This window comes from Impatiens glandulifera, chromosome 8 (genome assembly GCF_907164915.1).
Source record: "Impatiens glandulifera chromosome 8, dImpGla2.1, whole genome shotgun sequence".
Classification (NCBI taxonomy): domain Eukaryota; kingdom Viridiplantae; phylum Streptophyta; class Magnoliopsida; order Ericales; family Balsaminaceae; genus Impatiens; species Impatiens glandulifera.
Genome location: NC_061869.1, coordinates 19958687 through 19977517, shown reverse-complemented (window position 1 = coordinate 19977517; position 18831 = coordinate 19958687). Strand labels below are relative to the sequence as shown.

General features: G+C 33.7%; 1 protein-coding gene across 1 annotated transcript; it reads right to left on the bottom strand.

The window, feature by feature from the left end:
* Window positions 1–978: 978 nt before the first annotated feature.
* Window positions 979–11257, bottom strand: LOC124911939 (probable apyrase 6). Its single transcript, XM_047452481.1, has 8 exons — window positions 10371–11257; window positions 3561–3673; window positions 3224–3331; window positions 2459–2513; window positions 2001–2168; window positions 1814–1911; window positions 1526–1725; window positions 979–1454 (listed from the first exon to the last, which is right to left on the bottom strand). Exons 1-8 carry the CDS (start codon window positions 10978–10980, stop codon window positions 1190–1192), a joined length of 1617 nt encoding a protein of 538 aa, XP_047308437.1. The 5' UTR covers window positions 10981–11257; the 3' UTR covers window positions 979–1189.
* Between the last annotated feature and the right edge of the window lie 7574 nt (window positions 11258–18831).

Genomic DNA, 18831 nt, shown 5'->3' with positions numbered 1-18831 from the left:
TATTTTAACATTAATGATAAATCTATGTAAATATCACTTTGTCTAGTCATTGGAGATAAGATGAAAATTATTTTTGGGAAATTTATAAATGGAATGGGTAAATCAGTGTATATTTTTATTTATTTTTGAGAATTAAAAAAATAAATATTAAAATAATTTTAAAAAATTATAAAATGAAGAGGTTATTTCACATTGAGAAATGAAAGATAGTGATAAAATTTTGACAAGAATCCGTAAGGAATGATCGTGTCATTTTTAATTAGATTGAAAATTTGAAAATTCTTTCTCCTATTAAATTTTCAATTCATTTAAAAGGTGACATATTAATCCCTACACATTTTGTCAAAATTTTTTCGTTCTCTATCATTACTCACATTTTGTCAAAAAAATTTCGTTCTCTATCATTACTCATTTCACAATTTTAGTAAAAAAATTTTTTTGAATGAACTTGAGACAACTTTAATCCTAACTCAAATTTGCCCTTAGATGAATATTTTATTAACTTTTTTTATAATCTCGGTATATTTCCTTGTAACAACAATAAAAATATATGAATGAATTTCTTTAACAAAAATATGTGTTATACCCCCACTTAAATTTTACAATTGTGATTTATATCCATGTATGACATTAAGTATGCTCATTTAGTCATATACCATGCTATAACACTTGGACAATGCTTAATTGGGTTAGAAATGAAATTTTAGTCCAATTTCAGATGACACCAATTAAGGTAGCTCAAGCTCAAGAATCATATCTAAAATTGAATTCTGGTTATGTGAATTGTACTATATTTTAAATTCAAAAAAAAGAAAATAAAAAAAGAAACAATTGAATTATAATCCCAAGTTTAACTATACCCCTTCAAGCACAACCTTCACCTATTTTATTGATAATGAAATACTTAACTATAGTACTATTTTAATTTCCAAAGCATTCCAATTTCATGACTTCATTTCATATGAGTGTAGTAGCTGCTGCTTCCAATAAATAAATATACAAACTATAATAAGGAGAATCATTCTACACACTATTCTAGAAAGCTTATAATGAAAAATTAACAATTCAATTTTCCAATGCACAACTCTCCTGTCAATTCTTTTCACTATGATTCTCAATAGTCCACAAAGAAAAACAAATTTGGCTTTGGCGCTGAGTAGAGGACAAATGGACGGGTTCTCAGAGAATTCTATGAGTATCTATTGACGCGGCTTATTATGTACTTCCCTTTCTCTAGATCATAGATCGTCTTCACCTGAGGCTTCCTCCATTTCGATAAAGACCACGCTCCAGCCATCAATAGAACGAAGATTATGAGAAAAGCAATCAGTCTTGATGAATCACTCATAACATAGATATTGATCCAGCTAGGATGATCTTGTGTGTTCTGTAGGATAAAAGCTCCTAGCGCCCAATCAAGGGGAATATCTCTTACTTGGTTCGCAATCGTAATCCTGCTTCAAATACCTCTTGGTTAGCAACTCTAAGAAAATCTCTTCCAAAAGTTAAATAAATAGAATCAGACCTTTCATCATCCATTGCAATGCCAAGGCTGTCATGGAGGAAGGCTACAATATATGCAGACGAGAAACAATAACGCATTAAATCCTCTTCATCTAGGGTATGGTACATTGATCTTAAATTCAACCAATCGTCTTCACAGAATTTTTTCCCAGCCCTCATCATATCAGAAATGTATCTCCCCTTCGAGTTTAGCCCAAAGAACTATTCAAAGCAAGGACGTGATTATTTTAAAGAAGAAAAAAACAATGTGGCCAAAAAACTTTATGTTCATGGTTGAGACTTGGATTACCTTAGATGTGTGAAAGAAATTCTCTGTGGCCAAAAAACTTCCCTCAAGTTTGGGGGTAAATGTGGATCCAATGTGGCAGTGTTGGTATACGCATTCTTCTGCATTTGAGCAGCATAAATGCATAAGCTAGGTATCATATAAAGAGAGCATGATACAAAAACAATTTCAATTGAATCCTCAATCTTACCTTTTCCTTTTTGCAGAAGTGTTAAAGCAGCTGATCTGCACTCAGAGAAGTTCCCGGCTGGATGTATACTGTTTTGAGTTGAAGAGCCAGACGGTGCTTTTAAATGTACATATCCTTTGGGAGTGCAAGGATCATTTACTCTTTCTGTTTGAGTTGTCGTCCTAGTAACTACAAAACAAAATAGCAATAACTTAATAAAGAATGAGTTATATGTAATCAATCAATGAACTTCCATTCATATTCCAGTTTAATCTTTTCTTCTAAAGGGCTTCCCCTTCATACAATTTGTTTCTTCTCAAATCCATTGCAAAAATACAAGTAAACAGCCCCAATCTGCTAGTGTTCAGCATAAGACATGATCATATATATGTCTTGATTTGATTTTGAAACAAACAATTGACTTGATTTTGATGCAAATTCCTAATGCTCTAGAAGATGCAACATAGTAACATATATACCTGATTGTGAATGAGTACTACCGAGAGATTCTTGTAATATATCAAATGCAACGTTCTGTAAAATGGAACAAGAAAATAACGTGATTCATCTGCAAAATACTAACCAAGTAATCACATGAATCTGTTAATGATTTTGAATTTGTACAAAAAAAACCTCAAAAATTCTGTTAATCGAATCTAGAATTTAGGGATAGAAGAGAAAGAAAAATGGCATAAGCCCTCATAGATGAGAGACACACAAGAGAATCTGAGATGAGAAGTGACTAACTTTTCATTCATTCCACATATCCTCAAATACAAGAGTCCTAAATTATGGGACTCATTTGGATAAACATATAATTTATGTTTTGGTATCGGCATCTCAAGAAGAGGAACAACCAATAAATTTCTGAATGTGTTGACTAAGTTTAGTTTCCAAACGAATTTGTATACGGATCAAGAACAGAAACATAAATAAAAAAATTGCTTCCATATGTGCCTATATTTTATATTCTCTACAACTATTTACAATCATGAACTTTATTACATTTACAGCTATTTCCCTACCTACTACCAACTATTTACAAACTTAATAAATTCATTCTAAAACATTGCCAAGCCAGCATGTTATCACAAATTATTCAAATTCCAATGCTTGCACCAAGAAAAATCAAAGGACACGATCAAACAGAGAATATATTTTGGAATTAATGTTGTATACATCTCTAAGTAAAATATGTAACATCACAAGTACAAGCTACCAACCCGATAAACAACAAGTTTTACCTGTCCGTAGTGAAGCAAGCTGTGACTATAGAGATTATAAGACGCATTTCCCACTTTCACTACATGAGAGAATTCAGGGGGCATTGGCTCACTTGAAACAAAGGTAACCTAGAATGAGAAGATTGAACCAAACACAAGCATTAACAAATAGAGAACCAAACAACATTCTAGCAGATGATTGTTGAAATCGTTTTTTAGAAGCTAATAAGCTAGCTGTGCGAGAAATGGACAGAAATCTGCATTGTAAAAGAGGCCTAATAAAAGGAAGTTGAGAACTTAAGGCGTCCTAAAGGAGAATCTGAAAAGAATTCAATTGAAAGAAAGAAGGAAACTTAACCTGAGCAGAAGCACCCCCTAATTCAATTATTCCAGTTGTGTTTGAAGGATCACCTCCAAGCACTCCCAAGGCATAGTTTGCAACTACCCATGCATAGATCCCTTCATCAGTACCTGAAACAACAGGTCAATCTTCACACTAAGATAAGGCAAAATATCATGTCAAGATGCCAGCAAACAGGAAAAAAATGAATATGCATCAACTTAGCAAACAAGCTAATCCATCAACATTGAGATAAGAAGGCAGTAAAAACGGAAGTTTTTGTGATTCATCTCACCCAAACAACAAAGGTTACACAATATATATCTCACCTGTAAAACATCCCACGGAAGATAGAAGCCTTTGACAAAAGAAGTAAATCTGTGTCACAAATGGTCAACAAATGGCCAGTGACATGTGGGGGAGGACTTGGTCCACAGTCTGGCCCACACGGGAGTTATTTTGGCAGAAAAACACAATATATAAAGGGTCCTCCACTTCTAACCATTTTATGATTTTTCAGTTATTGATAACTACGGTTACAAAATATATACTTCCAAATGAAGGGAAAACATTTCAAACATCTACGACGATAGGAACCCCTAAGCGACACTTGGTGAACGGGAGTTATTTGTGCAGGAAATTGCAAATGAAATGGTCTCCCACTTCCAGCCCATGTATAAAAATAGTTCCTTTTAGAGTATAGGGAAAAGTAAGTTGGAAAGTTTTCCAGCTTATTTTTAATTTGATCAAAGGCCACTTGAATGCAATAGAGCCTAGTTAGTTCAACCTAATCTCATCCAACCACCAATACTTTTGCCAAATAAAACAATGATCTCATCTACATGTTTTTACCAAACAATAATATACTTGTTTCACAAAATGAATTGGCAGGTTTACATTGAGATCTAGCCAAAACTACGAACACTAATTCATTGACAATTTGTCTCTTGTCAAAACAACTCAACTATTCGCGTTGCAAACAAGTCTCACAACAATCTAACGTTAACACCAACAATCCACTTAAAGATAATTTGTGGAAGACAATATGATCGTGGTCAAGACTTGAAGGATAGTCAAAGTCTTGGTTCACAACATTATTTACATAACTCTACTTCTAACAATAAACGTGCCAAAATCATGTTATGGCACTACAAACTGGTTCATCCAAACTTTACCTATCTTGCAAAATTGTTTCCAAATTCAGTAGTGAATATGTTAGATTATTTCATTGTGATTTTGCCAACTTGTTAAACATACAACAGTACCTTTTCCATGTATAAGTTACAAACCTTCTAAGACTTTCTCACTCATACACAGTGCCGTTTGGGGTCTATCTTATGCTAAAACTCTAACAAAAGATCATTGGTTTATTTCATTTATTGATGATATACAAGAACTTGGTTATTGATATTGAAAGATAAATTTGCAGTGATCATAAATTTGTGAGTTTATATACAATATGATGGTGATCCAATATGATGGTGATCCGAGAGGGGTTTGCGGCTAACGATTATTTAGCCGTTAAAGATAGTAAGTGAATGGTTATTTGGAATTTCTATTTCTCTTCTAGGATTTCTCTCACTTCACATTATTTCTTCTAGGCATCTCTAAATTTTCTATAGGGTTTTATATTCTCAACTTCATTTTTAAAGAGCTCTTAAATTGTTAAGAGCTTATATCATCTCATCTCATCTCAAACTCAAACTCTAACTTTCATTTAATGTACTCATTTCGTATTTGTACTATTTAATTTCTAGATATTAAATATAATTCAAGTTCAAGTCTTATCAATGGTATTAGAACAAAATCCTCGCACTTGTGAAATTGTTGATCTACCGATCAAAATCTGATTAAGCAAGAAGGAATTGAAATGCTAAACGATCATCCACAAATTTTGGAATATACGTCTGTTGCAATCTGAAGAAATTGGCGGAAGTTGTATTTGGTTTGATTATTGTTGAATTGTTCTACAATTCGTGGTCGTATCGTCGATCGATAGTCAGAGAAGAAGGTGTTGGGATTGGTGCTTCATAAGATGAAATCAAGTCATAAAGACACAAAGAGAACAAGGCCAACAGACAATTGTTTCATACGGTTTTGTCTAGTTAGTAGTTACCTAGGTAGTTGTAACACCCGGTTGGTTAGATTGGTTAAATGTAAGGCTTCATCTCTATGTTTACCACTGAAGATAGGCCCTATGTTTAGCATTGTAAATAGGCTGCCATTTCGAGATCTAGAAATTTAGAGAGAGATGGAAAATATTATTTAGATAGTGAATTGAGGTTTACATGAGAAATCCAGATATTTAAAGGACATTAAGTGTAATAAAAGGTAAAAACTGAGTTGAGTGTAAACAAAGCAATATGTTGAGTGCAAGTAATTGCATAATTCTACACGAGAGAAGGTGAGAACTACAACTGATAGTCTTCTTCCTAGCCGAGAGGGAGTTCTGTTTCTTGGTGTGTGTGAATGTTCTAAACTCTTGTAAAAATCATTGATTCTTAGTGGAGGCCCAAGTTGTGTCTTGGTAAAGTGGATGTAGGAATTTTGACCGAACCATTATAATTGCTTGTGTTCTTAATTCTTTGTTCAAATTATCTATTCTCGGGTGTACTTGGTTCATCGACACCTTTAGTTTGATTGCATCACAAGTAACCGCGCATGCTTTGGTGTTGGGGATGCTCTAGTCTCAACAAAAAGATGAACGGAGAGAAACTTGTTGTGCACAGGAAGAGGCAAAACTCGACCGCATGAGCAAGGATATTTTATTTTCATTGGCGTTATTGGGATCACAGCGATTGCAATCCATCAACATTTTGCGATCAGCCAAAGTAATCTAGCCAAAACAATTCCGATTTCTTTCCATAAACATTTCCCTAGTCGACGACGGCTCCAAAGCAACTCTAAAGACGATATTTGAGCAGATTCGGCGAAGAGATGGTGGAAACAAAATTTGAAGCCATCAAGGTTAAAGAACTGTGAAAACAAAGGAAAACCGCCTATGGAATTGATCCTCAAGCTTGTGATATAATGATAATGTTGTGTATTGGATTTGTCATCAGATGGTATTACCGTCAAATATAACTGTGTATCAGATCAGATGATCTGTCGTCTGATTAATCAAAGTGATAATTCTATGAATTTTGACTAGAGATTGTATTGGCTTATGTGTATTGGGATAGATGGCATTAAATCTGGAGATGAACAGTGTGTTACAAAGGAATAACTAAGGTTAGGATTACTAATCCTAGAATAAGATGGAGGGTAATTAAGCCAGCGTAACTGGTGGAAAAACAATAAGATGGTTGGGAGGATAATATAAGGAATTATGCCATAATTGAGATTACTTGAATTTTATCCAAACCCTAATCTCATGACTTACTATTAAATCTCTTTCTCATCTATATACTTCTTCTCCCAATTCTTTCTATATCTCATCCCTTACTGTTCAATCTCTTCTCATCTATATGATTTAACTCTATCCTAATCTAAATTATTCTGTTTAGTATTTTCAAATTCTATTATTCTTTTATACCATTCAGGCATTCAGGTATTATTCTGTAATTGGAGGCTAGGTTTAGCTTCTGTTCTAATTGCCATCATAACACTAACCGTCTTATTGTTTTCCCGTCAATAGTTATAGTGGCCCAACTAATTACCCACCATCTTATCCTAGGGTTAGTAACCCTAACCCTAGTTATTCTCTTGTAACATAATGCTGAACTAATTCAAAGTGTTATGTTGAAAGCTGGAATGACATCTTCTGATTGACAACAGACATGGTATAGCTCCTAAGCCTCCTATATATTAACATGACATCCATGTCGAGCATTGGCATGAGAACAACTGAAGATGGATGTGCTTCAAGAATTTGAGCCAGGTGCCGTAAATGAAGGGAAGAACCACAAACAAGTGACACTGTCAAAGTGTATGGGTTAAACAAGATGTCGAACTTGACAGTAAAAACACGTGATTGAGGGGAACCTTAAGGGTTTAAGAGAAGAATAGCGAAGCAACTTCTAATTCAAAAACTGACCACACCTATTGTTTCATCTCCTTCTATTACAGTCAACAAATTATAAGGATAATAAAATGCTCAGAGCTGATGCATTCAATGACAATGTAGTATATGAAGCGGACACTCTTCTTAATACAGAAAGAATAATGGATCACATTCTTCGATTGAGGACGATCGAAATTTTATGGAGAATGTTCTTAAACAAGGAGATTAAGAGGAAAAGGAGGAGTTGGGAAAGAATCTGGAAAGAACAGGAATTTATTTCAGTGCAGTGCAATTGAAATAGGAGGGATACAAGACTGGAAATTATTTCCTTTGTGTAATAAAAAATTTGGTTAAATTACAGATTGAAGCTTATAATTGGAAAGTGAGAAGAAAATGGTATCGTTGTTATACCTTACTTGAGGACAAGGAAGATTGAATAAGGGAGTATTAATACGAGTTAAACCTTGATTCCATTATATAGCAACTAAGTATAAATAACGGAATTATGGTGCCAAAGATAGTTGGAGAATGGTTATTTAGAATTTTTATTTCTCTTCTAGGATTTCTCTTACTTCTCATCTCTAGATAATTCTCTGTAGGGTTCTATATTCTCATCTTAATTTCTAAATAGACAGTAGCCTGTTTAAGAGCTCATATCTTCTCGTATCATATCAAGCTCATTTTTCTTTCAATCAGTGTACTCATTTCATCAATTATATTATTCAATTTCTAGATATTAAACCTAATTCTAGTTCAAGGCTTATCAAATTCAAACATAGTTTCAAATATATATTTTTACTTTCAAAACTAAGAACACCAAAGAATACTTTGCCTCATCTTGGCGTCATCCTTTCCTCAAAAGGCATCAATCACCTCAATTCATGCATCAAAACCCCACAATAAAATGGGATTGCAGAACTCAAAAACAAACATCATCTCGAGATAACTCACTCACTCATCTTCTCTTCTAATGTACCCTATTTTTCTTTGGGGTGATGCCATATTAACAACCTAATCTTGAAGTTCAAGAATTCAAAAGTCAGGTCAGAACCTTCTTCAATCCTACCCTTGTACCAAAGTTGTCTCCCAAAACATTCCAAACTCTTTGGTCATACGTTCTTTGTCTACATCCATTCCCATAATCATAGCAAACTTGATCCACGATCCATCAAATACAGTTCCCTCTGTTACTCAACATTCCAACAGTGCTACAAATAGTACTCACATGTCACAAAGAAAAACCTAAAATGCATGGATGTCACCTTTCTCGAACAACAACCATATTAATCAAACTTTCATATTCAAGAGGAAAATCTGTTTGAATATCATCATCCAACCATATTAATCAAACTTTCTCACAATGATATATCGAGGAATAATTTTCAAGATTACAAATTCTACTTAGAGCTTGTTCGTTTTTTTTAAATCCAACCATAATCAAACATTATTCATCCACTCTCTCATCAATCACATCACTCAATTCAATAATCAAATACTAAAATACCCTATATTTAAAATAAAAAACCATTTTATCATTATATATTAATATCTTTAAGTCCTTTTACCAAATAAAACTCACTCCCTCAAAATCACCACCAATTAACCACTACCAAACAAGCTCTTACACGTGAAAGAACTCAAACTTCCAAAGTTCTTTTTGAGACATTCAAAACGGGGAATCTTATATGTAACGTAAGTACACCCTTGATCACCTGAACAAATCAATAATGCTTGGTTGCAAGCTTGCACCCCTAATGGACTACTATAATAAAATGAACTCTCAAAAAGAAATGCACTGTGAGGAGAGATATCAATAACATGTGGGATGATTGATATACCTTTCACGCACACGACCCAGCATCGGGTTCTTTGTCAGTGTGGTGAGTTAGTAAATGAAGAATTTCACTAATTACAAAATCTTGAGGTATCTCGAAAGTAATGATGCAGAGGGTTGTTATTTCAAAAGACCGAGGATCGGGAATCAAAGTGTTCACTCGATAATATTGGGCAAGAGATGTTATTGGTCAAATCGACCTCAGGTTTTGAAAATATGTCTTGGTAATTTGGTCAAGTGAGCAAAACAAGAAACAATCGGTGGTACTCCAAAATAATTTCCATGCTAATCTGAGAGCCCTTGCACATGAAATAGGTGAAGGAGTATGGATACACAAGTTTCCAAAAGATGTTGTAATACTCGAGCTATTGTCCGGGCAGTCATTAGTATTCAATATTGTTCATCGACATGACTAAACACATAAATAGGAAAACATTTAATTTCATAAAATGTTTCAAAAGGATCTGTAAAACATTCATATACTTCCTCCCCATCCCCATTACTGACATATTCACAAAGACCCTTCTAAGAAATGTACTACCCAACTTGTATATCGATAATTTATGTGGAAAATTGGGTTTCATAAATGTATTACCCAACTTGTTGGGGGTGTAGAATGTATTGCAATATATTAGATTTTTCGTCCAGATTATATATGATAGATGAGATTTGATTGTAGCTCATACCATGAATAAGTTGGGTAAAGATGTGTATGAAATGGCATAACCTCTCTTGTACAAGTAAGTATTCACAAATGATAAAAGTTTCAGTCTCCTCTTCCCTATTGACAGATTTACAACATATTCAAACAATGCACAGACCTGATCTCCCTCACAGAATAAGAGTCACTTAGTAGAAGTTAACCAATAAAGCTGTAGAAACTTCTACAGGAAATGCCTTTGAAAAATGGTTTAAGCAAATTCTTTTATTTCTTTTTCATTTTTAACAAAGCTTTAAGCAACGAAATAGCTCTACTTTAAGGATTGCATACCAGTTATAACAGATGCCCAGCTATCTTGAAACTTGAAAGTGGATGACCTTAGAATTCTCCTGCACGAATCAAGAATCCGATCTTGAACACTCAAATTTAGCATCCTTAAGCCGGCAGTTGCCATAAGCCGAACTTCCGTCTCTCCCCACAACTCTTCCGGGACAATCTTCTTTCCAAACTCAATAAGCCTCTCCAACGATCGACCCGCCTTATCCGGATCGTCAGCATAAGAAGACAACCCAGGATTTACTCGCATTGACACTAACCCTTTATCCCTAAAATTGAATTCCGAAACCCCAGCCTTCACTACATAATCGAAAACATGAACCCGCGTCCCTGTACTCCCTCCATCTATCACAATCCCAAATTTCCGCTTCTCCGAACTCCAATCACCCATTGCTTTATAAAATACATAACAAAACAGAGCAGCACTGATGGCAACCGACGCATAAATAACAATGTTCAACCTTGAAGAAGTTGGGAAGGTCTGTTTGGAGTTCCGAGGGAATAGATTGAGACGATGAGGGGTAGACTGACGGAACTGAAGCTTCATAGCGTCCATGTTTCCGTTACGTTTACGATTGGCTGAGCGAACATTCGATCGTCGCATCAAAACACGACAGGCAAGAATAATATATGAAGAACATAACAATGTCGCGTATGTTTCCGTCGATTGAACGAGGTAGCCGGGTATCTGAGTGATCGGAAGAAGGAGACGGTGATCGGAGAAAGGAGACGGTGATCGGAGAAAGGAGAGGGCGATCGGAAGATTCGCCTCTCGTCTCCCCTGTCCTGGAATTGATTTCAGAACGGGATGTAGACTTGGTTTAATTGCTTTCCGAATGAGATTTCTTATAGATCCGGAAGTTAACAATCTTTGCCGGATCTTGTATGGTCGTCCTGACCCGATTTCTGACTTTTATAATTTATCTTGGAAATGTTTGAATTTTTTTAAATATTTTATGAAATATATTAACAAAATTTATTGTAAAAATTCTTCCATGTTTAGACTCATCTCCAACTTCAAATGATTTTAAACAAACATAATAGAACATAGGATTAGATCTATAATAATGTTTAACAATAGAACATTATATTCTCACAAAACCCGTTTAGCATATGCAAGTTTCGAGTGTATATAATAAAGAACTTGAGAATGATGTTAAACATATCAATAGTTAATGGAACTAACATTTAGCCCGTGTATTTGCACGATTAATAATATAAAAAACCGTGAAAAAAATTACGGATAACATTTTTAATTTTATTTTTAACCGTTTTAAGTTTATGGGTGGGTCAACCCACAATCCGACCAAAGTATTCATTTACTCAACATCATTATATATATATATATATTAGTTAGTTAAAAAATTGAATTTATATTAATGTTAAAACGTTCCACGTTTATCAAATTTGGTGTTGAATTTAAAATATAAAGTCTTTGTATCCTAGTTGGTTAAAGAGTTGTACTTGTTTTGTTAGGTTGCAAGTTCGAAACATACTTCTAGTATTTTTAATTTTATTTTTAACCGTTTTAAATTTAAAGGCGGGTCAACCCACAATCCGACCCAAGTATCCAAATTAACCACAGTTCTCGACCCGGTAATCCGGACACTTTAAAAATTAAGCATCATTATATATATAGATGATATTAAATCGCGTGTTCACAACTATTTGAATATTCGTGTGAGGGTAAATGGTGAGAGTGATTTATTGGAAAATATATGAATCTAACCGGGAGTTAAAAACTTACTTACAAAATATATATTCACGTACAAAATTATTAATATAATTTAATAATTAAAAATGATATAATGATTAAAGTGTTCATATTTCATAATTAAAATTAAATTTTAATTTAAAAGAGGTGAATTTAAGAGAGTTATAGGTGTAGAGATAAGTGTTCAAATTCTAATAGATGCAAATTTGAGAGAGTTGTTTGAGAAATTATAAATAATTAAATAATTAAATGAGAGGTAATGGTAATATTTGTGAGTTGAAAGAGTTTATTTTGAATTGATACAATAATGGATAAATAATGTTTTTAACATTTGAACATGTTAGGATCGGGTACAATAATAGAAGGGGGTTGGATATTGTTGAACTCAATAAGACACTTTCAATTCGATTTTAATCTTGTTAGAGATGAAAATTTGTTTCTATTATTCATAAATCTTCGCAAGTTCTTGAACGGATTCAAGTGCGGAAATGCTTGCTCGATTTGAAGCGTCAGATAAACGATTGGAAGATGCAGAAATAAAATAACACAATGAGTTTTATGGATGTTCGGAGATAAAACTCTTACGATAAAACCCTTCTTCTATTTCTAGAAGGATTTTCACTAGAAGACTTTGATTTGTATAGACACTACACAAACCTAGTCAAACACACATGACTTAATAACTGTCTGTTTCTGAATTTCTAACTAACACTCTGTTGAATAGACAACCTATGTTAAACTTACAATACTAATATTTCACACAGAAAGAATAGTAGGCAATTGCTTAGCCTAGCTTAGTGAATCACACAGTAATCTTAGAGAAAGTAAACACACAAAGCTTAGCAATTCAAGAATTCATAATGTTCAGAGAAAAACTAAGAGAACCGAGAGATTCTCCGTTGTACTCTAATCGCCTTTTATAATGAAGTCGTAGCAACAATCAAATCTTTCTCTTGGATATATGTTAGTTAACATGAGAATATATTCGTTGGATCGTGGTGTACCGGATTATACTGGAGAATATTTGCTGAATCGTGGTGTACTAGAAGGTACAAGACGGGCTGGAGGAATATTCGAGTATGTGATAGTTAAACGTATGAAGTTGACTTGGCAGACGTCTGATAGTGAACACGGCTGTTCGTTATGCTGATGAGTTGAGTAGATAAGCAGACGCTTCTTTAGATGACTGCTGAAGCAAGGCATCTTCTCATATTTCTTCAGACTGCACGTTTGTAGAAGTTAGACATCTGCGCGTACACTTCTTTAGACTGCACGTCTGCTCGCGCACTTCTTCAGACTGCACGTCTATAGAAGTTAGACGTCTTCTCACGTACTTCTTCAGACTGCACATCTATAGAAGTTAGACGTCTGCTCGCACTTCTTCAGACTAACACGTCTGTAGAAGTTAGACGTTTGCTCGCGCACTTCTTTAAACTACACATTTTTAGAAGTTAGACATCTGCTCGCGCACTTCTTCAGACTGCACGTCTATAGAAGTTAAACGTCTGCTCGCGCACTTCTTCAGACTACACATCTGATGATGTTAGACGTCTGCTCGCGCACTTCTTTAGATTACACGTCTAATGAAGTTAGACGTCTTCAGACGTACATGCTCAAAGATAATTTACACAACTTAGTTTTGTTCAGACCACATTATTAAAACTATGTCGTATTGATTTAAACTTATTCACCTAAGTTTATTAAGTGAATTAAAATATTTTTCCTTAATTAATTATTTCTCTTTAAATAATTTCATTTTCTTTATTTAACTTAATCTAACAGAACATATTAATATATAACAAGTTCATATAAAGAAATAAATCAAAATGAGAATATGTAATATTCATCAACCTCTTCAGTTCATCCCCCTTTCATTACAAGAGGAAGGGGAAAGAGAAGAGGAAGACAACCTGTTGAAACATCAAGTTGGTATGGAAATAAAAATCCTGATTGAGATAATTAGGGTTTGATACAGTTTGTAGTTTTTGTTTGTAATCTCTATTTTTTGTATGTTTGATTGCTACTAATTAGGTTCTTTAAGGTCGTTTGATTGTCATCTTTTAATCATGGATAAGATTTATCTAGCTTTGATTCTTGACCCTCCCACTTTTGGGATTTTAATGAAATGATTTTAATCGTTTTCTCAAAAAAAAATTATAGAGTGAAGTATTATTGGGAAGTATAAAATATTTCTCCTCAAAATCTTGGTAATTTATTTATAATATATATATATTTTTTTAAAATGTAGGAAGTTAGTCTAACTTTCACAACCATAACTCTCACCTCTATTTAAGGCGTTCTAAATCTAGAGGGTCTAAATTGAAAATTTAAAATATATACATTGGCCTACACATACATATAAATCATGTTATATTGTTAATGGTTAATGGAAGTCGCCAAATAGTGTGTTCACAACAATTAGATGTTCATGTGATGAGTATGAATAAATCATGCATCATTATATGAATCAACTCGCATGTTAAAAGTTTAGTTATGTAACCTCGGGAATCTTGTAGCTTAGCATCTGCGGTGGACACGTGGCAATACAAGTTCGGGGTGACTCGAGGTTTGATGTTTTAACATTGGTTTGCGTGTCAAGTATCTTTTTAAATAAAACATTTAAAAAAAAAATTATAATACCTGACAACTTTTAAAATCAATTATGTAAAAATAATTAATAATATTCAAATTTTAATAGTATGAGGATTTGTTATGATCAAATGACGATTTGATCTTTTATGAAATCCAATTTAAATTAATTAAAAATAATTAATTTAATAAAATATTATTTATTTAAAGACAAAGTCGCCAATTGATTTTAGAAAAATCAATAAAAAGTGTACGTATACAAACGTATTTTGCACCAAAGTTTCGTTTGGTTCGAAGTTTGGTGTTACTCGAGAAATGACTTTCACATTATGTCTTCCGTACCCATTCGAAAATAGTCTCTACTTATAAAGTTGGCTTTTGAAAATCGGTTGTATAACGTTTGAGTTTTAACCAATTATTTTTCTAGTCCTAGTCATGTTTCTAGATTTAGCGTTATTTAAAGTATTGAAACATCAATATTTAAATGCTGATACCTGTTGCGGATCATAGCTAGGGTGGAAATACATAAAGAATATTAGTTATTTTTAAAAGCATTAGGGTTTAGAAATAAACACCAAACAAACCTTTATTGAAATATTTTCGTGGAAATATCCCAAAATATATAAAATGCATTTTCTATTTTTTCGGTATTTTTAGAAAATGATTTGAAGTCCCAAAATTACGAAACTAATTTTGGATTTTGAAAAGTGGAACCAAACAATCTTTAGGACCGAAGTCCTAAGGTTCAGGTCCGATTTTATCAGTCGGGATCTAGAGACCCTCGGTCTAGGCTTGATAGCTCTTAGTCTAAGTATCGGAGTCTCTTGGTCGAGGTGTTAAGGACTCCCAGTCCTTAGCTGATCTTATTGGTCTATGTGTAAAAACCTATCGGTCTTGGACTAGCCTGGGGCTAGGTTTCTCGATCAAGGTGTATAAACCTCTCGGTTTAGAGCTAGCGCTAGACTAAGTTCCTTAGTCTTAAATTTGGGAGCTCTCAGTTCCAGATCTGGGATTCTTGGTTCCAGGGTTAGACCTCTCGGTCCTAGGTCTTGGGAATATCGGTCCCAAGTTTAGATTTCTCAGTCATGAGTCATGGAAGTCTCGGTCCCAGATCAGACATCTTGGTCACATTTCTGAATTATCGTTCCTAGGGGAGAATCCTCGGTTGGGTTTCTCGGTCCTAGCTCAAGAACATAAATCCTAGGTCTCAGTCCTAACTTAAGAACACCGGTCCTAGGTCTCAATATTAACTTATTTTTATCGGTCCTTGGTCTCGGTCATAGGCTCACAAGCCTCGGTCCTCAAGAACATCAAGTGTAGGTTTTTTAATTTTTTTAGCTCTAATTCTTTGATATAAGAGCTTGAGTAGCTTCACAAAACTCCTAGGATTATGTTGATCATCATCTCAAGGTATGGATCGACCTGGATGATGATCAATTTGTTCAAAACAGTTTGTGATCAAAATTGGGGTTTTTAATTTAAAAGATGTTTTAAAGTGAAAGGAGTTATCCAATAGCTTCCTTATAACACATATATTCATATATTTGATTGGTACCAAAACAAGAACACTGTCGGTTCGTTTTGACCAATTTAAGAAATTAAAAGTTTAATTTATTTTTGAAATTTTTGATTTTGATCAAACATGACCGAGATGGATCAAACATGATCCAAACAGTTGCCCAATATGTTTACAATCATGTTGGGAAGCTTTTTGGACTGTGATTCGATCGAATTAACCCAAGAACGCCAAACCCATTTTTCTGATTTTTTAAATTCAAATTTGGGGTTTTGTTATTTAAATCGATTGATCGGTTCTTTCCTATTCAGATAGTTTATAAATCATCTAAGGATGAATCCTCAAGCATACAAGCTTATGCAATTTGAAATATAAAAATTTCAAATTCAAATTATAAGTATGAATTAGAGATTGATTGGAACCTTACCAAGAATTAGAGAACACTCAAGTCCTTGATCCTTACTAATTCTTTCTAGATGCACAGATCCGAGCTTCAAGGCCTTAAATAGAAAATTGAAAAAATCCAAAGCTTTGAAGCTTTAATGGCGGATTTCAATTTTTTTTCGATTTGATGCTTTTTTGTTGATACGTTGACATCAAAATGACTTGAGGAGGGTATTTATACTACTCCCAGGTCGGTTGGAGAAGCCTAATGGGCTGAATCAATTAAAAGTCATTAATGTATTTGGACTGTTTTTGGCATGTAGTTTCCAGAATAGACCGTGACAAGGCCTACGATTGTAGGGAGAATGATCACCATCGTAGGGTGATTTTTCTAGGCTTTGAATCATTCAAAACCATCGACCAATGGCCGAGTTCCAAAAAGAGAAGATCAACACAGATCTTCGTTCTTATCTTCGCGACGTCACGATGAAGAATAAGACCGAAGCTAAAAATAATGTTGTTTCGTGCATATTCTGGCATTCCGTCTAACGCCGTTGGCATTTGGACATTTTCGGCTAACGGGGTTGACTTCCTATTAGTTGTTCTGGTGCTCCTCGGCATGCGTTCCCTTCTGCTACAATGGGCTATGCAGAGCTCTCTGGCGCGTTGGATTGAATTAGAGTGTCCATGGTTCATGCTGCACTGAATTCATCTGTTTACGGCTACACCCGTCGATTACCGATTTATTTATTTTTATTAAAATCTTAAGGGTTTATTTGAATTTGAATTTTCTATCACCTTTTTGACTTAATTTTTATCTTTTCAAATACACAAAATATTAAAATAAATATGACAAACATTTTACCATTTTTTAAAATATTTTTATGATTTAACTAAGTAATTCTCTTTGATGAAATGGATACAACAATTCATAAATATTATTTATTTTTATCCTTTAATTTTTCTAAAATTATTTTGAGACATTAAGGGTACAACATTTATCCCAAATAATTTTATTTTTTATTTTGGCCTTAACCCATAATTAATTTGATTAATTAACACATTAATTAATCGTAATTAATTATTAATTAATCATAATTAATTATATTAAATAGGTTTTTGGCCATGGGGTTAATTATTTTGATCTTATTCATTTAAAAATAATTAAAAATAATTATTTTAATATTATAAATTAGAGTGTAGATTTTTAGTGCTTATAAAGTGCCCCTCACGAATCGAGTTTGAATACAACAAATTGGTTTTTTGAAAACGCTGATTCAAGTCTTACATCTAACACTAAGTTATCTTGTCCAGTTTATAATGAGAGAGTTAGGAAAGATGGAACCTGTATCATTTTATAGTTGGAGTGACTTGTTGATGTTGTGTGTAGTAGTTGTCGATGTGCTTCCAAGCGTTGCTTTAGGAAATCCTTTCTTTTGTGTCTTTATCCTAACAAGAATGATTCTTGAAAAAACCTATTTTATAGAACTTGACAAAGCATCCATAAAATCCATGGGGTAAGGTTAATCATAGGTATTTAAACATCAATTCCTGCCTAGCATGATTATCAACAAATTATTCATGTTTTAGTCATGTACAAATGGCTAAAGAGTTAACGTTATGAGATATGCATGGAACATGAAAGTTTTAGTAACGTTTCATATGGGTTACTAACAAGTAACTTCTTATAATGATCATAAATATATGATCATGAGACTCATTAACAAATAAGTCTTAGTGAGGAAGTTAACAAACTTTCCTATAGGTCTTGCTATCGTGTGATCATGTATATATGATCATGACATCGTCAATTTTTATCGAGGAAGTTAACAAACTTTCTGTGAAGATCACTCATAAGTGAGGTTGAGAATGATCATGTATAAATGATCATGGTGCTATCAACATATATACTTTAGTGTCGGGAATTAGGAATAAAACATCATTGGAGTGCCTATCGTGAGATTGGATTTTGAACGGGACCGGAACAGAACAATATCAGGGAATGAGAACTTTATTGGAGTACCTATCATGAGATAGGATTTTAAACAGAACTTTGTGAGATTACCTATCCGAGGATAGGATTTGAACAAGATTATATATAAATAATCGTTGTGCTTGATGACAAACAAGGCTTAAGTACATATCAAGAGATAGGGTTTGGAATACTTATTCGAATGATAGGGTTTCTGTCTGAGTACCTATCAAGTGATAGGGTTTACTTAAGTGTGCAATCAAGAGATGAGATTTAGTTA